This window comes from Microtus oregoni, unplaced genomic scaffold, assembly GCF_018167655.1.
Source record: "Microtus oregoni isolate MIOR12 unplaced genomic scaffold, Mior012 000014F_ref0000157, whole genome shotgun sequence".
Lineage (NCBI taxonomy): Eukaryota > Metazoa > Chordata > Mammalia > Rodentia > Cricetidae > Microtus > Microtus oregoni.
In genome coordinates this window covers 45,330,001-45,356,491 of record NW_024543073.1, presented here as the reverse complement: position 1 = coordinate 45,356,491, position 26,491 = coordinate 45,330,001, and the positions used below count along the sequence as shown (strand labels likewise).

The window sequence follows — 26,491 nt, the reverse complement described above, 5'->3', positions numbered from 1 at the left end:
GTGGTTATGGTGTGTGTGCCTGTATGTGCGGGCCAGAGAACAACCTCCAGTGTTGTTACTTATTTTGAGAAGGTCTCATTGTCCTGGAGTGATGGAGGAAGGTCATTGGCTAATAAAGGAACTGCCCTGGCCCATTTTATTGGTTAGAGGTTAGGTAGGTGGGGTAAACAGAACAGAACGCTGGGAGGAAGAGGAAGTGAGCTCAGAGACTCCACAGCTCTGCTCTCCGGAGCAGATGCCTCAGCAGAGACGCCATGCCCCGCTCCCGGGCAGACACACGCCATGAATCTCCGACCCAGGATGGACTAGGCTAGAATCTCCCCGGTAAGCGCACCTTGGGGTGCCATACACAGATGATTAGAAATGGGTTAAATTAATATGTGAGAATTAGCCTAGAAGAGAATGGGCCAAGCAGTGATTAAAAGAATACAGTGTCTGTGTAATTATTTTGGGGCATAAGCTAGCCGAGCAGGCGGCTGGGGTGCTGGGAACGCAGCCCTGCCGCCCTTACTACTACAGTTGGCGCCCAGACGTGTGGACAGCCAAAACCCACTTAAAAAACCCGAGAAGGCTTAAAAATAAGGGAGAGAGAATTTAACACAGATTTTTGCTGTTTGTTGGTGGCATGCTGTAGAGAGATTTCCTGATTCTGCAACAGTAGCAGAAAAAAAAAACGCTGTGTCATTTTAAAGTGTGACTTTCTGGGCCTGTGATCTGTGTGGCTCCTGCAGGAGACAGAGCTTTTCAATAGAGCATTTGGAGTAAAGTGCTACGATTTGTTTGATGGCAACTAGACTCGCTGTGTTCTCGGGTCTGCTCTGCTTGTTAGAGGCAAGCATGCGCTTTCTTCTAAGAGAAGCTTCCTGACTCAGCTTTAGCTGCAAAACCCTGCAGCTCATTAAGAGGTCCTGCCACGAAACACTTAAACGGTGTTGATGAAAAGCTGAGCACATGCTTTTCGGTTTTCAGCCGTAACAGGAAAAAAGCTGCGCCGTTTAAAAATGCCGGCTTTCTGGGCTGTCCTGCCACGACAAACTCTGACTCTTTTACGCAGGCGGTTTGTGCAGTTTGCAAGCATAGGCTGCTGAAGCTCGCTTGCTGGCTACAGCCAGTACCTCAGCCATGAGGCTGGAAAGCTAAGGAATGGACTGGATCTAGCTGGCAAAGCCACGCCTTTAGTCCTACTGAGATAGCTTGGTAAATTAAAGATTCATGTGGTCAGAAAAAGAGAGATATACAGTAAAGAGAGATTCAAAGACAGAAAAAAAATTGTAAATGGTTTAAATTGTGTTAAAAATATATGCAGACTAAAAGTTTAAGTTCTTAAAGTAAAAAACAAAAAAAGGAAGAGAGTTGTTGTGTGTAGTAGCACACGCCTTTAATCCCAGTGCCTAGAAGGCAGAGGCAAACAGATCTCTGTGAGTTCAAGGTGTAGTAGCTTACACCTTTAATCCCAATGCCTGGGAGGCAGAGACAGGCGGATCTCTGAGAGTTCAAAGACAGCCTGGTCTACAGAGTTACTTCAGGTCAAAGATACAGAGAACCTGTCTCAAAAAACAAAGAGTTAAAAGTAAAAATAAACAAAATAGAGGTTAAAACACAGCTGCACAAAGATGGAAAATACACAGAGAATTTTGATACTGTATGCTATTATGCTCTCTTTGAATTGTTTAAATGCTGAGGAAGGAGAAACAGATGCTAAAAGATATTTATTTATAAATACTGCTGAACTAATCCAACATAGATATTATGAATTTGGATCTAAGGATATGATACTTTGGAAAGGAGTTTCTTATTTTGTTTTCACAGAGGATGAGACTTTGTTCATTTCCTCTATTCCGATTTGGTATGATGGACCACGCCCTCCTGAAGGGTTGCAGTGAACATCTTCAGAAAATTGCTTCGCTCTACTGCCAACTGAGCACACAGGTTATACCATGAAAGACCTAATTAACGACGCCCCCATTCAGCAGGAAGCAGTTTGGAGAGAAAAAACTGCGCCCATGTTCCCAAATATGGTTTATAAACATCCTTTTACATTTAAAGGGGGATATGATATAGATATGAATAATTTACATTAGTATAGATTTTACTTTATTGATAAGAGATTTAAGGTCAATTTTGTTATATGTATAAGTGTTTCTGATTTTGATTAAGGTATTGTGATTGTGTAGTTCATTTAATTATGTACTGTATAATTAAGAAATATAGGTTGTTAATGGATAATCATCGATAATAGTAAAGCTTGTAGTCATATTAGTTAGATTTTCTAGATATATAGAGATATATTTTAGATAGACATTCTTCATGTCTTTCAAAGATTACAGAATAGGACATTTTAAATGTTTTAATATCTGAGGACTTTTCATGACAATGAGACACTCTGCTCCTGGCAGCACCAATCTACTTCAAGAGGAAGATGGGCATTGAAGAGGCACCTTATGGAGTTTGATAGCCATTTGGGCAAGAAACTGCTCTTGCCTGGATTATTGCATAAACTGGACACAGAGAACCCGCAGAGAGAGGACTACTGAACTTGCCTAAGGTGAGATGATCTTTCGGGGTTCCTGATTCATGAAAGAGTCTGCGAGACATGCTGTAGGACACAACAGATAGTGACTGAACTGACTTTGAATTTTCCTGCTTTATGGAAATGTCTGCTGGATACCATGGGCCTGAAGGCTGAAGATGGATGCCCCAACGGTACAAAAGAACTTTGGGTGACTGTCCGGGCAGCGAGATGTCTCTGTCATTTCTAGAGTTTTAAAAGTTGCTTTTTTCTTGTTTGCTTAAGTAGTATTGTATCTTTCTGGAGTCTTTGATGGAGTTAAGAATAGTTAGTTATAGTTTTCCTTAGTTATGATAAAGATTATTGTAACTTTTACTTGATAACTGTTTTGTTATATGTAATTTTGCTATGTTAAAGCCTTTTTTTTTTGTTTAAACCGAAAAAGGGGAAATGATGGAGGAAGGTCATTGGCTAATAAAGGAACTGCCCTGGCCCATTTTATTGGTTAGAGGTTAGGTAGGTGGGGTAAACAGAACAGAACGCTGGGAGGAAGAGGAAGTGAGCTCAGAGACTCCACAGCTCTGCTCTCCGGAGCAGATGCCTCAGCAGAGACGCCATGCCCCGCTCCCGGGCAGACACACGCCATGAATCTCCGACCCAGGATGGACTAGGCTAGAATCTCCCCGGTAAGCGCACCTTGGGGTGCCATACACAGATTATTAGAAATGGGTTAAATTAATATGTGAGAATTAGCCTAGAAGAGAATGGGCCAAGCAGTGATTAAAAGAATACAGTGTCTGTGTAATTATTTTGGGGCATAAGCTAGCCGAGCAGGCGGCTGGGGTGCTGGGAACGCAGCCCTGCCGCCCTTACTACTACACTGGAGCTTGCTGGTTAAGCTAGGCTGGCCGGCCAGTGAGTCCTAGGAAAGCCCCTGGGCCTCTCCAGCTTTAGGATTAAAAGTCTGTGCCACTACACCTAGCTTTTTGCATAGGTGCTGAGGACTGAGCTCTGGTTTTTTTGCTTCCATCTCCCCAGATTCGTGTTATTTGGTTTTCTAAATGCAAAAAGAAAAAAAAAATGCCTCTTCAATTGACAATGATGGTTGGAGGTGCCAGGAAAACTTACTTTCAAATGTCACAAATGTCACGCACATCTCTAACGGATTTCCATCTCTCTCAGAATAATATGTGAACATCTGGTAGGGTTGACCAGGTCCTCAGACACCTGACCACCAACCATACCCGTTGATGATTTCCACACAGTACCAGAGTGGCCATGGTACCCACGGACCACATAGCTCCATTCCTCTCTCTCACTCTTGAATCCTTGCCTGGAATTCCTCTCACCCCAAACCTTCAGAATCCTGTTATGTTGCTCATTAGAGGATCCCTTTATCTACAGCCACTTCTCAATCACTCTGTGTCTGTCCCCTTTTAGGACAGTCCCAGCCCTGACTCCTACCTGAGTAGCTTCTTGGCACCCACCAGCTAGCGTGCTTCACAGAGATGAAGATTTGTTTTGGTAATGGCTGCATCCCAGTGTGTGGTCCCTTCTGCATTCCCCTAATATGCAGCGAGCCATCCACAACTATGTGTTTGATGTGTGACTGTGCTCACTGTACTGTTGGAATCAACTCTTGGGATAGACTGACTTTGAACACTGTGCAACTCTGGGATGCTTGGACACAGGCCTAGGAAGCTTTCCCCCACACAGTCGAGCTAAAGATCTGTGGGCAACTGTCTCTAAGGCAGGAAGTGAGCTGTGTCTCAGAGCAAGGCTCCAGGGAGTCCTTGGTAGGTTCTTGAACTTAGATCTCACCTCCAATCTGAGCTGGGGCAAGAAGAAAGCTGAAGGGTATCCTCCTAGAACACATATTTATCTGCAAGATGTGGTTTCCATTTGCTTCTTTCTTTCTTTCTTTCTTTCTTTCTTTCTTTCTTTTTTGGTTTATAGTCTGCCACATGGTTTTCAACCTTTATGCTAACAGTTGGGGCTGGAAAGTTATTGGAATGGGGGAATGAGATGTTGTGGTGTAACATGTTCAGCAATATGCCTGGTGGAGACACCTGTTCTCAGCCTCACAGTTGCCAGGAGCACTTTCTTCACAATTCTGAATAACTAAACATGTGCCATGTTTCGTCCGATATCCACTGGACAGAAAAATGGACTCTTCTGTTGCTGTGTGTGTGTGTGTGTGTGTGTGTGTGTGAGAGAGAGAGAGAGGGGGGGGGGAGATAAGCTCTAGAATGAATCTGTATTTCCTAATTAGCTTCACCCTCATGGAAAGCATAGATGGAGAATTTTAAGATTCAAAACTTTAAGGTTTATTTATTTTTTTATTATGCATACAGTGTTCTGTCTGCATGTGTGCCTGCACTCCAGAAGAGGGCACGGGATCTCATTATGGATGGCTGTGAGCCACCATGTGGGTGCTGGGAATTGAACTCAGGACCTCTGGAAGAGCAGTCAGTGCTCTTAACTTCTGAACTATCTCTCCAGCCTCCTGGTTCAAAACTTTAAAGTCAAGCTGGGCATGGTGGTGTGTCTTTAATCCTAGCATTTGGGAGTCAGAGATAGGTAAATCTCTGTGAGTTGGAGGACAATCTGGGCTACAGGCTAGTCAGAAATAAAAAATATTAAGATTATTTGGCTTGTTATATTTCTCAAAAATCTTCCCAACTCCTAGACTCAGACTTGTTCTGTAGTTAAGGGTGGCCTTGAACCCAGTCCTGAGCATCCTGCCTCACCTTGCAGAGTGCTGGGATGACAGGCATGTTCCACTGTGCCTGGTTTATGCTGTGCTAGGGATCAAACCCAGGGCTCTGTGTTATACCCCCAGACCCTGGTGCTTTAAGCTGCTGTCTTCTACCTCTCCTTCCTTCCCTGACCTTTCCTTCTCTTCCCCTGGAGGCCCTGAAATTTAGGGCCCCAGGAAGCACAGGCAGAGCAGCCAGCGCGTCTTTACGGGTGAACAAGGTCCAGGATAGTTTTCTCATTTCTTCCATTGGCCGGGATTCCAAGCCCATGCGCCCTTCCACCGCACCTTGCAGCTCATTTGTTTTGGCGAGTCTACTGGATGCTGCAGAGATTTCTGTGGCTCTGGAGAGTCGGGGATGGAGCAGAAATCTATGCTGGTGTGATTCACCCACAACTGCAACTGTTGGGACTTGGGGAACGGACACCAGCAGGCCAGGCCATGAGCTGAAGAGAACTGAGAGAACAAGGGAGATGGGTCGTGTGCCCGCGTGCCTGTGCTGACCACTGTCACCCACTAACCCAGCTGGGGGACACTACCCCGAGACATCCTTCAGCAGCTTACTCTGCCAGCCCCACTACCTTCCTCTCTCTGGGCTCCACATCTTCCTTCCTCCAAATGGAACCTTGGGAGCATCTTCTTTTCTTGGCTGATAACAGATGTTTTTTTTTTCTTTTTTGCAAAGTGTTTTGTTACTTTATAGAGGAAAGAGGCTGCCTGAAAATATATTCTATGGAATATTAAGGAATACATTTCTTTGATTTATAGACAGACAAAGCAATGTTGCTTCAGAGGCAGGGAACCAATAAGATTATCTATGTTGACTAATGATTCATTATCACATCTCGAGTGACGTATTCCCATCAACAGCTAGATTGGAGAAACGGACTGAAGCAGCTAGGTCAGCACCGCAGCCACTGATGCTGCCCCTGCATCGCCAGATCCCACTGTCCCTTCCAGACAGCACCTTTTCATTTAGAAACATAATTTGTTGTTCTCCCAGACCAAAAGAAAAAAATAATGACATTTCACTTGCAAGGCAAAGATTAGAATCACTGCCCAGGGCTGCATACGGAGGATCAGTAGGTTGTGGTGTCCCCAAATCAAGGACACCTGGCTACTGAGGGATGTAGAAGGCAGTGACTTCTAGTCTTCATTATGCAAATGTGCGGGCTTCTGAGCAGGGCTGTTTAACCTCATCAGGGGAAATGTCACCGGCCACTTCAGCTCCAAGTGTAGCATAAGCACTCACACTATCATGTTATTGTTAGTATTTGTAGGGCCGGGTAAACACAGCCCTCCGATTAGCTGAGTCTCTACTCGCCCAGCCTGTTGGGCCTAACACAACTCTTCTTGTTAAGTCAAACAGGCAAACAAAGAAACCAACACCCATTCCTCTCCTTAATGCTTCTTGGTGGGGACATTGTTCAGAGCTCACTGCCCACCACACCTGGGTAAAGATGGCAAGAGTTTTGTGGAGTCAAACTTCCATCTCCAGAAGCTCCATGGCAGCCTGGCCCCTCTTCTGTGGCAGAAGGATGGAGAGGAGGGGAACAGAAAGGAAGAGGAGCTTCAGGGGGGGGGGGGGCAGGAATGTCTTCTGTTCCACTCACTCACGGCTCATTGCTATCTACCAGAACCATGGAGAAAAGTTAGGCAGCGAAGAGACTGCTGTTGGGAGAAGGGGAGAAGCCAGGCAGTGGTTAGCAGCCCGGGGAGATGGAGAGCAAGGACTGAGCATCTTTGAAACCCAGATTGCTCGACCTCAATCGGCAGGGTGTATCTTTCAGAAGAGAGAGCGCCTTGTGTGGGAAATGGAGTGGATAAAAGTATAACATTGCACTGTAGGGGAATTATAGAAGCAACAAAAAGCTGGGAGTAAACTTTCCCTCAGCCTGTTACTGGGACCTCTAGTTTAGATGTGAACACACCTCCTCCCAACGGCCTGTGGGTTAACAGTTTGGTGCTCACCATGGCTTTATTAGAAACAGAGAAACTTTAAGAGGTGGGGCCTAGTGGGAGGTCTTGGATTATGGGGTGTACCCTTGGAGGGGATGGTGGAACCCCATCCCTTCTACTTCTTCTTTGCTTCTGAGCTGCCTGAGGTAGGCAGCTTGCTCCACCACAGGCAACCACTGTACAATAGAGCTACAGCTCCCCCGCCAACATAGACCATGAACCTTCCTTCTGTTTAAGTTGCTTATCTTAGGTGTCTGGTCTAGTAGCAGAAAGCTGGCCGAAACAGAGGAGACGGGTCCGTTTTTAAGAAGTGACAGAGAAGGGGTATCTGCAGAGCCTTGGGGCTTCTCTCGCAGCACTCTGAATCACCAGGATTTCATTGCTCTCAAGGTCTCAGCACAACTCCTGTGCTCTTTGGGGAATGGCATCCATACGTGTATATTGAGAAATGACTGTTGAGAGAATCAACTGTGCAGCCAGCCCCGGGCACCACTGCGTCAGCTTACAGAGGACACAGCCATCACGAGAACACGATTTTGGGTGTGCTTACCCTCTCCTAGAATCCAGGACAGTGTACGTCACACACAGGAAGCTGAATTAACTTCTACTGTGTAGCAGCCATTGAGCCAGACAGGAACTGAACAGATCCAACTTCGGCTAGGGAAGGACAGTGGGGAGCGAGCTCTGCAATGGAAACAAGTCAATCGCTTCCCTGCCTTTGGGCTAAGATCATGGCAGAAACAAGTCATAGGATCAGACTTTGGAGACCTCTGTGGAGAGCTGCCCTCTAGGGCACAAGTTCCTTCCTCACTGTTCCAACAAGAGGACACACACATTCTTCTAGCTCTTCCTGAATGTCGAGCAGAAGTCGTGTCTGTGAAAAGTGCCCTCTACACTGGTGTCTCTGTGCGCTAGACTAGTGCAGCTCTCAGACCTCAGGAGAGAAGTTTCTCTGTGCAGAGAGGGTGGTTACCAGAGAGACCAAACCAGTCAAGGCGCACATAGAGCATCAGTGCTCAGCTCCATCACCCTCTCCCCACAAAGCTCAGGGACCATTTTAGAAGTGGGGCATGCAGAAGGATTGTCAGAGCGGGAGTTCTCACCGGACAGGACCTCCTCACTCATGACCTCGCTTCAGCTGTGGCTGCCTGCACTCAAGCGACCCCATTATCATCACAGCATGGGGGGGGGTGACTCATGAACCTCCGTGGTTAAGACTTAATGACAGCTGACGGCTTCTGGGGGGCGGGGGGTCTATTTGCTTTAAGGGTGTGGTCCCTGGTAGGTGAGCCACGACACAGTGAACAGCCCACGAGGCTCTGAACAGCACAAACTGGACCAAGTGAGGAGTGCCCCAGGCCTTTTCTTTCAGCCACCAACCAGCTCCCAAATCATGACACGGAGACTTCCTATTCGTTCTGAACGCTTTGCCTAGCTTAGGCTCATTTCTGGCTGGCTCTTTTAACTTAAATTTACCAGTTCCTCTATCTTTTGCCTTGGGGATTTTTACCTTTCTTACTTCTGTTTACCTTTCACTGCTTCTCTCGTCTGCTGTTTGCTGCCTGCCTGCCTTCTTACCTTTGGTGTGTTCCTTCTTCTCTCCTCCTTTTCTTGTTCTTCTCTTTCCTTTGAGCCTAGATTTCTCCTACTATATAGTCTCTCTGGCTGCCAGTCCTGCCTATCCTTCCCTCTCCTACCTAGTCATTGGCCATTCAGCTCTTTACTAGACCAATCAGGTGCTGTAGACAGGCAAGGTGAAACAGATGCAGCCCATCTTTACATAATTAAACAGATGCAGCAGAAACAAATGTAACACACCTCTACACAGCTACAATAAGATTCTATAGCATAAACAAATGTTAACACCTCTACACAGCTACAGTAAGATTCTATAGCATAAACAAATGTAACACACCTCTACACAGCTACAGTAAGATTCTATAGCATAAACAAATGTAACACACCTCTACACAGCTACAGTAAGATTCTATAGCATAAACAAATGTAACACCTCTACACAGCTACAGTAAGATTCTATAGCATAAACAAATATAACACACCTCTACACAACTACAGTAAGATTCTATAACATAAACAAATGTAACACCTCTACACAACAACAGTAAGATTCTATAGCATAAACAAATGTAACACCTCTACACAGCTACAGTAAGATTCTATAGCATAAACAAATATAACACACCTCTACACAACTACAGTAAGATTCTATAGCATAAACAAATGTAACACCTCTACACAGCTACAGTAAGATTCTATAGCATAAACAAATGTAATACACCTCTACACAGCTACAGTAAGATTCTATAGCATAAACAAATGTAATACACCTCTACACAGCTACAGTAAGATTCTATAGCATAAACAAATGTAATACATCCTTGCCCAGTTAAAATAATAGTCCACCACAGGGGAGCATAAAGTAGAGAGAGCGAGTGGGGGAGGGCGTATCTAGGAAGACAGGAGGCAGTTGGGTATGATCATAATACAAATATTCATGAATGCAATTCTCAAAACATTAGTGTAAACATTTTGAAAGGAGAGAAAACAACAGTTATCAATAAACATTGGACCCACAGAGAATGCTCTTCCACAGGGAGATCTTCCTGAAGGTGGAGAATTTTTGCCCAGTCTTCTCTGAGTTGTTGGGAATACCATGGAGAAATAAAGAAGTGTAAAGGGGGTGGAAGAAGCGCATTGTGGTCACAACTGAAAGGCCCCAGACAGTTCAGTGAGTGAAAATGAGACGCGGCTGCTCCTAGGTGGTTGACGAGATGGTTTTCTTGTAGGTATGAGGAGAGCATAGGCAGAGGCATCGGGAAGGGTCCAAACTGAACAGGGGAGCAGAATATACCATGCCATGAGAAGAGAGGAGGGCAGAGTGGTGGAAGGGGAGGGAGAGGAGAGGGAAGAGGGAGGCAGGCAAGAGAAGAGCTGAGGACCAAGAGAGGAACCAAGAGAGCGCATGGCTAGGTTATGTAGGAATCAGAAGCTAAGTACAGAGAGGTTTAGGAGAGGGGGCAGGTGGGAAGTACTGGGACTGTAACAGGTATGATATGAGAATATGATATGACATGCTGAGAGAGAGAGAGAGAGAGAGAGAGAGAGAGAGAGAGAGAGAAAGAAAGAGAGAGAGCGAGCCCAGTGGCAGTGTCCACTCTGATATATTAATAGACACCTCCCTTAGCTATTTGTCCTGAATTTCTTCAGGACCTTTGGGCCAGGTAGGTAAAGAGTGCATACCTATGGTGTGACATTATTCAGTCTGAGGTTAAGGACAATAAAACCCAGATCCTACCTTAAGGAGTGAGCTGGTGACAAAGTGGTTCCTCAGAAGGGACCAGCTCATGACGGAAGCCCAGCATGGAAGGCAGAGTATGTCCCCCTTGAAGTCCAGGAGCCTGAGCCCCCAGGTTAAATGCTGCGCTCTGAACACCCTGTTCTCTGAAGACAGCTCTCAGGTTTTCAGTTGGCACCAAGTCCACAACCTGTCACTCAAGGAGCTGATGGAGAGACACCCGGGCCAGGTGGGCTGATGGTGCTGCCTACGGAGGAGGAGAAGTCCCTGCACACAGCCTGCTGATGGCCATATCTGGTGGCCTTTCCTCCCTCCTTGTTCCTGCTCAGGGTCAGGTCAGTGGTGAGCTTTGTATAAGTAGAAAGTGTCTTTTTCCCACAGTCAAGAGATCAGTTCACTTGAAAGAAAACTAAAGAGGGACCCTGGTGTGGACTTAGATATGAGTTAGCTCGGTGGAGGAGACCGGCCATGTCATCAGGACATATGCTGCAATCGACGCCTAGAGGCAGGCACCACTTCCGAGAGTAGTGAAAGACACAGAGCTGATGCGGCAGCCCCACCCCATTCTCTCCTCTGCAGGGGCTTCATGCAGGTGTCAGAAACAGCTGCAACAGGGTAATGCGTGCCTGCTCAAGGCTGTGCAGGACTGCATAAAACCTTTGTGCCTAGAGGGGAATGGAGCTTCGCTGAGTTGTACCTGTTTCTGCCAAGCTACACACACATACACACACACGCGCATGCATACACATGTGCACACACATACACATGCACACACACATGCACACGTGTGTGTGCACACATGGGAACAAGAAATGACTAAATTCAAACCTTTATGGGGCTATGGGTGATATAGACATGTTTGGGCAAGCATTCTCCTATCCCTTAAATCCAGTTTTCACTTGTGTAAAATAGAAATACCATAATCTACTTGGCAGATTTACTGTGAAAACCGTGGCTCTTAGGGCTCAGCTTTGATATCACACAAAATCAGCCCTGTGCCACTTCGTTCTAAAACCTCAGATATTTTCTTTGAACAAATAATAGCGGCGGTTGGGCACACAGTAGGTGCTTACACATAACCTTCAGGGAAAGGCTTGTCTGAATACTGCAGCCGGTCAGTGTCGCTTGGCTCTTCAGAATTGTGTTCCCTTCACTGCCCTTGAAGTGATGTATTTACTTACCTGTTGTCTAGCCTCACGAGACTGTCATTTCCCGGGCCAGAGCCCTCGGCCGTCTTGCTGCTCAGAACTTAGACAGTGCCTGGTGCAGAGTCCCTGCTCAAGCTGGGTTTGTCAAATGGACAAACCCGGGAAACCCTCATTTTGCTATTACTGCTCTGTGTGACAGTGGCTTACAAGGTATCAGCTCAAACAGGCAAGAATTCTTTGTCTTCAGAGAGCTCACTATAGAATTCAGCTGGGACTCTTTCCACAGGGCAACGCCACTTCCTCAGGCCGCCGAGAGGAGGCCCTTCCTGCCAAGTGGAGCAGAGTGAATGAGGTTTTCTCATGTGGACAAGGCTGTCTCACAGCCTGAACTGGGGCCCTGGGGCAGAGGGGCCCAGGAGCCCAACCCTCTCCCTGGGCTCTGCACCACTGAAAGGCTCCAGACCGCGTGGGCACGAGGCCAGGCTGTTGGGTTCCAGTGGGAAAGCTGACCTTGGCCAGCAGCAGCCAGGAAGAGGCACAAGTGACTCATTGTCCCACATCCTCCAAGGTGAAATCCCAGCAGTGTGTGTGGCCTGTTGGAAGGGCCTGCAGCCTTGGCTCCTTCCTTAGCCAAAATTAAAGCACAGGCCAGTCAAACACGCATAGCCTGGGGAGACAGTCTCCCATTGGCCATCCCGGCGTGTCCCTGCACTTCTGGTTTTAAAATACCCTTATAACCTGATTTCCAGCTTCAGCAGGATTTCTTTTTAAAGACTTAAGGCACTCTTTGTGTGTGTGTGTGTGTGTGTGTGTGTGTGTGTGTGTGTGTGTGATGACAGAAACAAGTCTCAGCTTAGTGAAATCCTGACACCCTTCTGGGCACAAAGGAAGTGTGATAAGTTTTCAGAGCACATGTGAAGATCTCCCTTCAATGCTTGTTTTTACCGAGAAGTTTGGATTCCGGGCTCATTTTCAGGATATGTTACTGCATGTTGATTTCCACTAGAGGGCAGTCTTGGAAAATGTTTATAAATCTCTATTTTATTGCTCTGTCTAGGAAATGGTGCTGTTTTTTGTTTGGAAGGAAAGGGCCCGTCTACCATTCCAGGGCAGGCGCTGGTGTCATTCTCCCATGAGCACAGCCAGACAGAGGCCAAGAACATGCTGTCACCGCCTGAGCCTGCACCTGGAGAGCAGCAGGAGAGGCAGAACCCTCCTCCCACACCGTCTCACCCCAGCCGAGCTGTGAAGCCCTGGTGTGGGGCGCCCTCAGGTGTGGGTGCAGCCTCCACTGAGACTTGGCTTCAAGAAAGCAGTGGCCGGGAATCCTCAGAAAAGAACCAGGAAGGATCAGCGTTGGCAAGCCAGAGTCCAAACAACCAAAAATAGAGGTCCGTCCCAGGCAGGCGCCCTTGGGTATTTCACTCCATGGGTAAATAAGAAACACCAAGTCTGAGTCTGGAAGGATCCTGTGTACATTCATGTAGGCTTGTGGGAAGCACCTACCCTACCCTGCACTGTATAATTTTGGGGAACACACACACTTATTTTATCTGTGTGTCTGTCTGTCTGTCTATTTCCGTCCTGAAAGAGAACATCTCCATTGAACTCCATGGCTAGATAGGATGGAAGACAAGATTATTTTTCCCATGTTTCTTCATCAATGAACTGAATGGCAGACACTAAATGATGAATTAAAACTGCTCTTCAGCCACTAACATCTGTTTCTGAAGCATGTCTGATGCACAGTCTTAGTCATCCTACATGGCCCCATTTCCTCTGATTGGGGTCGGGGTGGGGATCACCATGCTCCTTGGCTTAGAGCAGCAGCTGGAAGCCAGGCCAGGCAAAGAGATCTGAGTGGGCCTCAGAACCGTGCGCTACGACGCAGGCTGGAAGCTAGCCATTCATTTCCCATTCTGAGCATCTGCTCCGTGCCAGGGTGGCTGGGTGTGGCTGGGATGCTACTCCTGGCTTGACCTCTAAAGCAGACTGTAGCAATGTCAAGACAAGACCCCTGATGGTTCCTCTGAGTTCCAGGTTAGAAAGGGAAAGCCGTGCGCCCTGCTTCCTTGTTGGCACGTATGACTCTCTGCTGTGTGTTTGCTGGGTCTGGGCCAGCTGGGTGTGCCCCTTTCCGGGAGCACGGAAGCCTGCTGAAAGGTCAAGGCTGCCTTAAGTGCCCAGGACCACAGCCTGTTCATGGTCCTCCCCCTCCTGGGGTCATTCCCCTGCCAACCTTTGCCCCCTCTGTGAACCTTCACATATGAGCAGGGGTAGACTCCAGAAAACTGTCTTTGAACACTTGCTGTTTCCTCATGAAGCGAACCTGAAGGTTGCATTTGAAGGTAGGCTGGGGGGTTGGAGGAGAAAGAGGGGGCCAGCAGAGGGGGCCAGCAGAGGGGGCCGCAAGGCACTGGTGGCAGAGACAGTTGAAGATGAAATAGCAAGGAGAGAGTCCTGGGGGAAGGGCATGCTCTCCTCCACTCAGAGGTCAGAGGTTGCTTCTACAACACCCTGCTCCTCACTCTGTTGAGTCTGTTCCCTGAAGGTGGGAGCCACTCCCATTCAGAAAGGGGGTTACCATGGTGCCTGCATGTAAGGTTAGAGCCACATTTACCTTAGAGATTTAGGTCCAGCAGGAAATTTATGTTCTAAACTTGTGGTACATGTAAGCAGTTACAAGGCTTGTGTTTAGTTAGTAATACCATGTGTCTGCCGGAGGTCAGACCATACTAGAAGATGTGCACTAGGAATGGGGCCCTGCTTTCGCTATGGCTCCCAGAAACCCCAGATGTTGTAAGTTCTCCTCAGAACATTCTCTTGCCTTTTCCTGCCCTCTGGTCTTTTCTCTGATCTAAGTGTTACAATTGTCTATTCAACCCAGATAAGACAGCATAGAAACCATTTTGCCCAAGCCCAGCTGAGTGCGCCAGTAACTTTACCGTATTATTTAGAAAAGCGTGGGACTTAGTGGATGACGGCAGTTCAAAGCCTTGCCAGCACCAAGTCTTCAAAGCTATGTTCCTCAAGAGCTGTGCTCATTGCACAAGCTGTAGCCTGCCCGAGCACCATTCTTCTCTGCAGTAACTCCTTACGGCTTCCATAACCGTGGGGAGCGGTTATGAGCTGTGTAAGTCTGGTTTACTTCCTGAGTCATAGGAGCCTCCTGGGGTGGGGGTTGGTCAGAGAGAAACCGCTACAAACACGAGGTGAGAGATGACCAGTCGTTGCTGGCCTAACTAGCAGAGTTGAAGGGGCAGCAGGGAAGAGAAAGGACTTCCTGTGACAGAAGTGCTTCATAGGTGCTTAGCTGGCTTGCTCTTAGCGGTTGCCAAGAAGGTCCAGGGCACACGGGGCAGGTTCCGTGCACCAGGCAAGCTTCTCTGTTGTGCTTCTCCGAGGCCCAGGCTGCGGTTACATGGTGCCGTCAGGTCTCTCAGACCCAGGAGAGGTTAGGGATCTGGACAAGAGGAAGCAGGACAATCCAGGGGAGAGGACTTCCTCTCACTAGGTGTGGAAGAAGAGTGCAAGGTGCGCACACACGGAGCTAGATACTCTTGGGCGGGTTTTCCAGGACCTGTCTGCGCCCAGCAAGCGATCTTTCTAGACCTGAAATCCCTCCAGGCTGGTGGACCAGACGGTGTCGGGGAAGGGTGAAAGTGAATGCTGTCTGCAGTTCTAGTGTTTCCCAAGCACCCGTGTGCCGAAGGCAGAGCACCCAGTCTCTGGGGCTATGAGGAGGTCGTACAACCCTCAGGATGTGGGGTCTGACTGAAGGAAGTTAGGTTCAAGATGTTCCCTTGAAGGAGATTGTGGGAACTTGCCACCACCTGCCTCTTGCTTCCTTCAGGCCACCATGGGGGAGCAGTTTCCTCTTGCACGTGCTCCTGGCTATGAGGTACCATGCAGCCACAGCCCCAAAAGCAGAGGGGACACCTGGCTGTGGACCGGAACATCTAAAGCTGTGAGCTAGGAGAAATTTCTTTTCTTTTTCCTCAGATGTTTGGAACAGTATCGGAAAGCTGACTTGAATAATACTCGAGGGAATTATCTCCAATGGCGCTCACTCAGAGAGCTTCACCGCGAAAGCGGCTCTACCCTGCAAGATTTCCCTGCACCGCTCAGTAGCCCCGAGCCTTTCACAGGGAACCTAGCCTAGCTTAACCCAGTCCTGCCTGCCAAGCTGAGATTTCTGCAGACTGTGGAGGGGTGAGCTCAGATAGGATGCCAGTGTTGTCCGAGAGGAACAGCCAGAACAGCTCAGGTTACTGCTGACAGGACATGCCTTCCCACACCGTGCTCCCAGCTACCAGATCCTGGATTTGAGCCCTACATGCTTTGCCCTGTTCTACACAGTTCCATTCCTGGGTGCTGGCAGTGATGGCTGAGGAGTCCCGGCCCTGGTAGGAGCAGACATACTGTCCAGGCAGCACGCCAGACTCCAAGCCCTCCATGTCCCCAGATGCAGGTGTCGTGTTGGTCAAACTAAGGAGGGACAAGGCTGACCAACTGGAAATAGCTTTTTTTTTTTTTTGGACTAAAATGTGTAATTTTTGTGGCTGCCAAGTGATTGAACTCAGTTTAGGACTGGGATAAAAATGATTTCCCAGGTATTTTCTGTGGTGACTTCAGCTGCCTTTGTTTTGATGCCGCAAGATCGGTTTTCTCAATTGTTCTATTACTTCAAAGGCCTGTTAACCCTGTCCGAGGGAAGAGAAGTCAGCGGGATTAATAGAGTGCACATGAAAGGCTAGGGAGGGGTGCCGTCACCAAGATGCAGGTCTGCCTGACCTCAGAGATGACCTGTCACGGGGGTAACTACACACGACTCCCACTATGTCTCCAGAGTTGAGAGTGACTTAGTGCCAAGTGTGGTGTGGACACTTGCCTGCTGGATGGAGACAGAAATTCATTTCCCATCTGTCAAGTGACATGAACAGAGCTGGTAATGATTTTCTGTCAGACAAGGCTTGGCTAGATTTGGACCTGTGACCTAGAGGTAAAGGGCAGCTGTCCATGCCTTGTTATGCCCTTATGCCCAACTCAGATCTGTGCAGTGCCTGCCCATGCTTCCTCCTCATACACATCAATTTTGGTTAGACGCTAATTTAGCACTGGGCAAAGTGTCTCAAGTCTTAGGATAGGACATGGAAGGAGAGGAAGGCCTGCTTGACTCGCCTGGGGCCAGAAGCTGTAACTCCTCCTAAGATGGATGTTTGAGCCGTCCCAGGACCTTTGCATGTTTATAGACAAGCCACAGCCATCGGGACCACGGGTCTGGAGGGGATTCTGGGTTGACTGCGTCATGACTGGTGCTAATTGTGTGTGCATGTGTGAGTTGGTGTGGAGGTCAGAGAACAGCCTCCTCGGGCTCAGTCCTTAGGAGATCCTGGCCTCGGTTTTTTCAGAAGGGGTCTCTCATTGACCTGGGGCTTGGCGATTGGGAGTAGGTGGCTTGTCATTGAGTCCCAGGGATCCTCCTGCCTCTGCTTCTCCAGTGCTGGGATTCCTGCTTTCTATGTTGGTTCTGGGGCTCAGATTTAGGTCCTTATGCTGTGTGTCAAGCTCATTACCAGCTGAGCAACCTCAACCTGGATTGATTTTTTTTTATTAAAAAGGGGGGGGGGCTCTGGGATCTTTTGCATATTGATCATTACAGTGACTCTCAGTTCCTGGGTGATGACTGCATGACATACCACCTTCCAAAGTTACTCTTTCATAATCTAAAATCCTGGAATAAAAAAGGCCAACTGAACAGGCATTCTGCTGTTAATCAGGGCCCCCAACACAAGTAGGGTCCTATTGAAATGCATCATCGCGAGGGAGCTGTGTGGACTGACTGTACATACAGAGGGGGACTCCACAGGAACAGGCAGAGAAGTTGTGTAGACTTGCGTTTGGAAGCACAAGGCCTGGCCAAGACCCAGTGAAATCTGTGTTCTGTCACTTACGAGCCATGGAGCTTGGTATTCAGTCTCACGGGCCTCTACCTTCTGTCTGTAAAACGGGAATCATCACACCAGTGTCAAAACTGTTAAAAAGAAAAATAGTATAACTCATTTGTAGTGTCTGTGCACTTGGCAGAACGCCTAGTGTGCTGATAGACGTCAACAGTGTTGCACAGACGGTCAGGTGTTCCTGAAGGAGAAGCAAACAGTTTCAGAACGGCATTTTAAGACTGACAGAGGGCCGCAGAGGCAGTGGAGATAGAGTGGGTTGCAGATGGAATCACTAAAAAACTATCTGGGCATGGAAAGCAGGCTGTGAAGGTGGCAGGGGAAAGAGAAGCAGGTGGCTGCTAAGCCAACAGAGGAAGCTGGCTTGGGGAGGATGGAGTGTGGGAAGGAAAGAGGTCACTGAGTTTTCATTCGGGCATGTAGAATCAGAGATGTTTGGAGACCTCCATGTAGAGATGCCCATAATGCAACTGGAGATAGGAGACCAGAGCTCCGGATTTGGCTGTTCCCGCTCGGAGCAGGACTGTTGACTGACATTGGCGGAGATGTCCCCAAAGATGGGGTGGCAAGAAAAATCTATGACACAAACCTTGAAAATGGCAACATTAAAGGGGACTGTGAAGGGTGAAGACAAACTCGTCATAGCTGGACGAGTACGACACCTGGTGGAGCAGAAGGGACATTTCCGTTGATGCCCAAGGAGGGCAGTGGCCACAGTGACCGCTCAGTGGTGGCTCCAAAGGTGTTTGATGGGAGCTGGTAAGGACAGGTTCTTCTGTCACCAGTAGGAACAGACAAGGCCCAAGTAGCACAGATGGGCCTGGAAGACTGTGACTCCGTCCTTGTCTCTCTGGGCTCTGGGGATATAGGCATTTCACCTTTAGTATCCAGTGTCTTCATTAGCAGATAAAACAAACTCATGCCCAGGCCACCTGCTGACTGCTATCCCATGGTCTCCTTAAGAAACTGCTTGTACAGACAGAAGAGAGACCGGGCTGGCTGCACAGACCTGATTTGTACTAGCCCAACCATTGTTGAGTAATCATCACAGATGCCTCCCACTGAGCTCTTAGCAAGTGCCGGACACTGTGACAAAGGTTGTCGGGACTTCCTCACCCCAGCCCCCTGACAAACCTGCAATCCCTACAGTTCTCACTCTGGCTTTGTGAGCCACGGTGGGGACTCTGCTGGAACTTCAGAGTGTACAGGGACCTTTTAGAGGACACAGGACAGCTGCCGGGGTATCAGATCTTGTCAGAATGTGCCCCACATGAGACAATAATGATAGGCCTGGACATCGTGGTGGCAACAATACAGAAAAGGTTCTAGCCCCATTGGCAAGCCAGCACATGTGACCACACTGACAGCAACTCTCCAGGATCTTAGGGACACAGAGTCTGGAATGTCTAGTGAGCAGGGTCCATGTGGTTGGGGGTTTCAAGCTTGGAAGAACCACTAACATGGAAAGGATTGGTTTCCTCAGCATGCTAGCATCTTCTGCCAATGGTCTCTAAGGGCTGGTGTACATGGCATGCCTTTGACTCTCTTGGAACTTCTGCCTTCTGAGAATTTTAACCTTTACACACATGAAGAGAACAAGATCCCTTAGCAACCGGCCGTGTTGTTTCTTCATAGCTGAAACAAAATACCGGACAAAAGCAACTGAAGGGAGGATTTACTGTGGCTCCCAGTTTGAGGGCTAGTCTGTCATGCTGGGGACGGCATCGTGCTGGGGACGTCAGAGGCTGCTCACATTGTGTTCACCATCAGGAAACAGGTGACTGGCTGGTAATGCTTGGCTTGCTTCCCCCTCTTCCTCAGCCCTGAACCCTATTTCATGGAATGGCACAGCCCAGTCAGGGTGATGCTCCCCAGAACTTGAGGGGACTCACTTGAGGACGCTCTTAAGTGTCTATTTAGAGACTCTGGGCCACCCTGCCACTTCTCATTGATTCACTGAGTGCTGGCTTCTCTCCCTCCTTTTCCTTTTCTCCCTTCCTTCCCCCTCCAATCCCCTTTGTCTGTCTCTTTGTTGGAGCAGAACGGGAACCAAGTCCTCGTGCGCATGCATGTCCCATGGGTGGTCCACAGCTCTAGCTCTCCCATGCATTTCAGTCTGGGTCACGTTGTGAGCTCTTGTCCTTTATCACCCTTCTTTGTCTTCCTCTCATTTCTGGGACTCCTCAGCTCTATTTCCCTAGCCAGACCAAACCCACCCCCACCCCCAGTTTATTTTATAGTAGAATCCCCGTTATCTCACTGGTCCTGGCTAGTTAGAGACCTCATCTTTCTTAACTTAAACAGGCTTTGCTTGACCAGTGTGCCATGGCTGAGGTGAGTTAGGCATTCCCTCAAGAAACAGCAGAAGTCCCCGCTTGTATTGCATGCGAATTCTAACCCCTCCAAAGTGTGGCTAAAGTAATATGAAAACTGACACACCTGCTCCACATGTCTGCTTCCTGGAGCTCCAACTGCCAAGGTTAGGCTAGTTTGGTTAAAATGCTGCCATCTGTTAGCTCTGTGGCCTTAGCCACTTAGACAGCGTCTCAATGTTCTCATCTGGAAAATGGGGATACGTTCACCTATCTCATAGCACTGCTGCGAGAGTTTACCAAGACAACGTGCACAGAGTCCTTGCCACCATTCCAGGCACCAGGAAGAGCCACACGAAGCTCAGCTGTAATGCTCCAGCCAAACCTGTGCTTTAATGGAGCAAACAGCGTCCCTACACACACATCCTGGGTTAGTGACATCATGGGATTTTTAAGAGTAGAGTTAAAAGTGTCACTACCCTTAACATTTACATTCCCTTAACCCAAATACATTGTTACAAGAAAATGTCTGTCTTTCCTTCTTCTCCACCCGGCACCCCTTTCTATTCAGTGAATGCAGGGCCTTGTAGCCTTGGCTGAGCTTACAATGTAGCCAAGGACGACCCTGAACGCCAGTCCTCCTTGCCTCGTGTGTGTGTGTGTGTGTGTGTGTGTGTGTGTGTGTGTGTAGTAGACTCCAGGTGTGCACCACATGTGCAGCCTTGTTCTTTCTCAGGGCTCCATTAAAAACACTGCTTTGGATGGCTTGGTGGTCCTTTGTCCTATCAAGGCTCTGGAAATATTCTTGTCCATAGACTCTTCTGTAGGCCAGACTCAAGAAGTAAGAGAACTAGTTGGAAGGACACTAGATAACTCTCCATAAATTTTAGTTCATTTATGCTTCCACTAACAAGGCAGAGATGCCCCCCCCCCCCCCAACCCTGCTACTTTCTGAAAACTTTAAAATGTTAAGACTTTTGCCCATCTCCTAGGCCGGAAAATAGTAGCTCGTGGAAGTGTGCATCCCTGACTCCTCAAACTTTTATTACATCATTTTAGTGAGTGTACGCTGCGTGTGAGTGAACCAGGCACGTGTGGAGGGCAGAGGACAACCTGCAGGAGTCAGATCTTTCCTTCTATCATGTGGGTCATAGGAATCGAACTTAGGTCATCAGATTGGCCTTGACCTGTTGAGCCATTGAGCTGGCTCAATATATTCTTTTAAAGATTTATTTTTATTATGTGTGCCTGCATGCCAGAAGAGGGCATCATATCTCATTACAGATGGCTGTGAGCCACCATGCGGTTCCTGGGAATTGAGCTCAGGACCTCTGGAAGAGCAGCCAGCGCTCCCATCCTCTGTATCATCTCTCTAGCGCTGGCTCAATATTTTGAACTAAGTCTATCATCTTTTTATTTTTTTAATTTTGTCTACTATGGCCCGCCCATTGACAGTCTTCTCTCATTTCTTTTCTTTCTGTTTTTTTCTGGAGCATTTGGAAGAAACGCTAATACCTTCCTCTTGTGCCTTCTCAGGACACGTTTGTCCTGCACATAGGGTCCTCACACTGATTCACTCCGTTGCAAGATCAGGAGTGGGGACTAGTGTGAGCAAGGGAAGATGGGAAGACTGCAGCTTCTGTGGGGTCACACCGCAGTCAAGGGCTGGTAACCCTGGTTACAAGGAGGCCCTGAGGCACATCCAAGCAGTCAGAGAATGCAATTGAGACAGCTAAGTGTGGGTGGACTGGACCAGCGTGTGGCGATGGGGAGGGTGGTCACTGGGAATCCCAAGAGACAGTGGTGGGGGACAGGGCCACTGATGGCTGCCATTTAAGCTTGCGTATCCCCAAATATCCATCATGTTCAGAATTCCATAAAAGAAAGCAGGGAGCCAAGTTCCCGTGTGTGAGGAGACCACACTGCAGGGACCTGCTTTACTAGCTGGCCACTTCGATCAGGCTCAGTCATTTGACGACATTCAGTACCTACCTGTCCTGAGATAGTAACCTGCACTGAGTGGTTCAACAGATAGGTCCTCTGGGGTATGTCAGGATTTTTACTTAGTTGAGAAAATGTCTCTACATTGTAGGAACTGTGAAAAATACAAAGCCTTAGGAGAACTTTTGTTTATTGTCTACAAATTGAGGATAAGAATGATGCTAACGTTTATCCAGTTTTCTAGCATACCAGAATTCAGTAAAAAAGACCTTTCTTTTTAAATGTATATAAATACTCATTGAGTCAGATCAGCATGACTTGTGTAGCTTTAATTGGTGAGGGTGTTTCCCCCAACTCTTGGCTCTGAGCAACACATGTGTGCGCCGTGCATGTGTGTGCCTGGACGAGACAGAAATATCAACTGGCAGATGGAACAGCATTGGCTTCTGGGAAACTAGCACTAACTGGGAACCCAGGAAAGCCCCCTGGAAGAAGTGACATCTCCATTAGACTTCCAGAGGTAAGATGGAACCCAAGAACACAAACATCTGACATCCGTGAAGGCAATGTGCTCACCAAGGATGCCCGGGCTTGGGGAAAGCTTGCTGGAGCATCGCCCTTTTCATCAACAGAACGGCAGGGGAGGGGGAGCCCACACCCACAGCATCCCAGTCTTGTCACTCTGCTGCAAGTGTTTCCATTTTGTTCATTAACTCTGATGCATAGACAATGTATTAAAAATGTTTTTTTTTTCCTTTGGCATGGTGGGGTGGAGCTGGTGTGGACATGGGTGTCTGGAAGGACTTTGACATGTCTGTCTACCTACATCTTGGGCTGCATTAAGCCAAAGTGAATCCAAGAAACCCTTGGAAAGCAGCAGGAGGGCATTGTGAAGCAGAGGGAGTCATGGGGAACAGAGGGAGTCATGGGGAGCAGACGGAGCCATTGGGAAGTGGAGGGAGTCATTGGGAAGCAGAGGGAGGATATCAGGAAGCAGAGGGAGTCATTGGGAAGCAGAGGGAGGATATCAGGAAGCAGAGGGAGTCATTGGGAAGCAGAGGGAGGATATCAGGAAGCAGAGGGAGTCATTGGGAAGCAGTGGGAGCCACCAGGAAGCAGTGAGAGTCACCGGGAAGCAGCGGGAGTGAATCGGAACCAGGTAAAAATGAGTCACAAATATTCCGGGGATTCCTCAAGTAATCATAGAATTGTTTAATCATAGAATTATTTCTTTATTTTCCACTTATTATAAATAACCCACTTCATTACTCAGCCATCTCCTTGAAAAAATTTGGTATTTAGCATAGACACTGAGTGTCAACCAGAGATGTTAAAAACAGAAAAGGGAAGGACTTTAAAAATCCATAAAATCTTAAAACCTGGAACACGTGTAGAGACTGCATTACCATTCTTTAAAATTTCAGCTGTTAAAAAAATTCCAGGTGGAAGAATGAGTAAACATAAATATAATCTAATGTATTCCTTTATAAATCCATTTGGACAGACAGAGAGTGACAGCGCATAGACACAGGACAATATTTCAGCTGCTAACTAAATCCTAACGAGCACAAATTAAAATAAATTTTGATTCTATTTTTTGTTCACCATGGAAAAAATGTGTTATCCAATTTGTGTAAAAAGTGAAGTAGTCACAGACATGTTACTAAAGCCACAAAAACTTAGGATATAAAGCAGATTACTGGAAGACAAAACACATTTTTAAAATCTTAAAACAAAAGACAAAATGTTCTCCTAGCATTTTCAGCTGAACTTTATCCCACAGCCACGCCTACTGCAGGGTTAGAGAGGTAGAGAGGTTGAAGGGGACACCAGTGTTCACATGACATGGGAGGGTTCTCACTACAGCTCTGGCAGACAGACAGGAAGCTGTAGGGACCAGACTTGAAAACCTTTCTGCTCCACGTAAGCGGAGTCACTGCCAGCTCCTCCCAGCAGTGTCCCCACAGCTGGTTCAGCATGGGTCTTTGCAAGGCCTGGCACAGGGGTGGAGCTCTGGTGTGAGTTAGGAGGCCCCGACACCGGCACACGGTGCTGACCATGCTAACCATGATGTAAACTAGCCCCGCCAACAGGCCCAGCACTGAATTCTAGAGGAATGATTGCTTCGTTGTGGGGCTACAGCCACCACTACCGACAAGAAAGGCGGCTGCTTAGCACAGCAGGGCCTTGGTGAGAGCCATGATGCCCATTTTCTGCTAGGTCAATGAAGCACTAAGGAAACACAGGCAAGGCGCTCCCACCATCCGGTGCACTGCTTTGTTTTCACTTGGGTCCAGCTCCAGGTCTTCTGGCCACTGAAGGCAGAATCAGACCCTCCTCTGAAAGCTCATGCCCAGTTCCAGGACTAGTTCTGTCTGAGAACTTGGTTAATGGACAGTCTTGCGCCTCCTGGGCTGGGCCCTCTTTCCACCTGACTAGGCAGCGTGGACATGTAACATATGCCCACACCCATGACCTTATGTTTCCTTTGACACCTAAGGGCAATGATTTGATGTCTTAGAAGACGTTGCCAACACCTGTCGAGCAAGTGAAGGACACTCTCATTCATGAATTGTCTCCGACGTCTTCAGTGCACGGGATGAAAGGGTGGGGCAGGCTGCGGCTTGCCAACAGGAGCAATCTGGAGGTGTGTAGCGGAAGTGCTTGGTCCTAGCTGTGGAACGTGAACACAACCCACTGTTCACTGCTGCGACTCTCCAACTGACTGATGTTCGTGTGTGAGGGTGCAGGTGTGGAAATGAGACAAAGGGGTTGTGGAAGAGAGGGAAAGCATGCTGATAGGATTGAGAACCTCGCCACACTCCGTGTTTACCTCAGGACTCACATCAGGCCTTCTTTTGAAGTGGCTCATAATAAATTTAAGCTATTTCTCCACACCCTTGTGATGGGACTCAAGAGCTTCCGGAGTGGGCGGGGACTAATTGAAGGGATGCGGAGAAAAGAGGATGCCAAGGAATGAGGCACCTTATGCTTCCCAGCTTGGCGTGATATGACCCCTGTTGAGTGGATAAGGAAGAAGCGTGTCACAGATGCAGGAACAAAGAACCACACAGTGAGACAAAGTGTGCAAAAGAGACTTGGGTATCTGTCCCTGTCACCCAATGGATGGTTGTGGGATGGCGTGACCTCATTTCAAATGCTACAGTAACAACTATTACAGAGAGGTACCCGAAAGGCAGCACAAAGAAAACCTGTTAGCTTTTTGTCCCTTACCACAACTTTTTTTTGCATTAAGAAAAAAAAAATTAATCCAAAATACTGTTCACCCTTGACAGTCACCAGCAAAATATGTTTTGAAAACAATGATCGTATCAAAAACATTTTAAGGCACTTAAACAGGTATACCATATTTTTTTCTGTAAAAAAATAAAATAGGCATCAAAGCAACATTCACATGGACAAGGGTTCAGAACGGCCTGCGTGTACAGCCCTGTACATATATACACCACGGTCTTCAGGACGGCGCCTCCTGGGTCAGACTGTCGGCCTTGTCAACTTCACTCCCTGCAAGACACGGAAACGGTTCAGACTTGGAGAGTCTCCATGAACAAGGGAAGTATCAGCTCACACCAGATAACAACGTATGCTACTGGAAGGAAGAGGCTACTGATAGCAGTTTCATCTGGAATGTCCCCAGTAGGTCCATGTGTTCAAGGCTTGGTCCCCAGAGTGGTACTATACCATGACTGGAAGATGGCAGGACTTTAAAGAGAAGGGGCCTAGTGGGAGACATTCAGGTCAAAGGGGAATATAGGGCCTTGGATAGGACCTTGGCCCCCACCTCTGTTCCCAGCAATGAAGGGAAGGGGCTTTATTCTCTGCATTGCTCTCACAGACCCCAAATCAAGAGAACAACTGATTGTGGACTGAGGCTTCCAAAACAAGGGGCTAACATAAACGTCCTTCTTTGTAAGTCTTGGATATTTGTTATAGCAACAGAATGCGGACTGGCACACTTACTCAGATGTTCTATATAACCAATTGTACACCTAGAAACAGACTTAGCTGCCAGCTTGCTGGCCAGCTGACTATCAGCTCCCGGAGCCTGGCTTGGCTATTTCTATCCTTCTGTGCTGCACTAGGAAAATAGTCTGGGTCTCATTAGCATTATCTGCAGAACAAACGTAGTCATGGTTCCCTGAGGAAAGATTCTTAGTATTCATTTTACTAGGTAAATATTCAAGGCTTTTAGATTATTCTAAGTTAGCTATTGCTAACAGGAAAATGAACAGCATGGTCCAATTAAGTGTCAAAAATTTTAGTCATTTGGAAGAAAACTCATGCAGTTAATTTTGTGTTTACTGTGACTGAAATATTATTGCAAAGAGCCTTCTTTTTCTTCTTCTTCTTCTTCTTCTTCTTCTTCTTCTTCTTCTTCGTCGTCGTCTTCTTCTTTTTCTTCTTCTTCTTCTTTCTTCTTCTTCTTTTCCTTCTTCTGTTCCTCCTTCTTTTTTTAAAGTACCGAGTATTGAATCTAGGGCCTCATGTATATTAGGTAAATGCTCACTCACTAAGCTACACCCTAGTCCTTTATTTTGAGATCAGTCTCACTGAAGGATTTAGGCCT

General features: G+C 47.6%; 1 protein-coding gene across 4 annotated transcripts in view; it reads right to left on the bottom strand.

Moving 5' to 3' along the window:
* Nucleotides 1-23,100: 23,100 nt before the first annotated feature.
* Nucleotides 23,101-26,491, bottom strand: part of Slc10a7 (solute carrier family 10 member 7) — a 225,644-nt gene continuing 222,253 nt past the window's right edge. For all 4 annotated transcript variants that reach the window (XM_041663234.1, XM_041663232.1, XM_041663235.1 and 1 more), the window contains one exon: nucleotides 23,101-25,428. In XM_041663234.1, coding sequence (XP_041519168.1) covers nucleotides 25,379-25,428 — 50 coding nt within the window. In that variant the 3' untranslated portion in view covers nucleotides 23,101-25,378. The remainder of the gene's footprint in view (nucleotides 25,429-26,491) is intronic.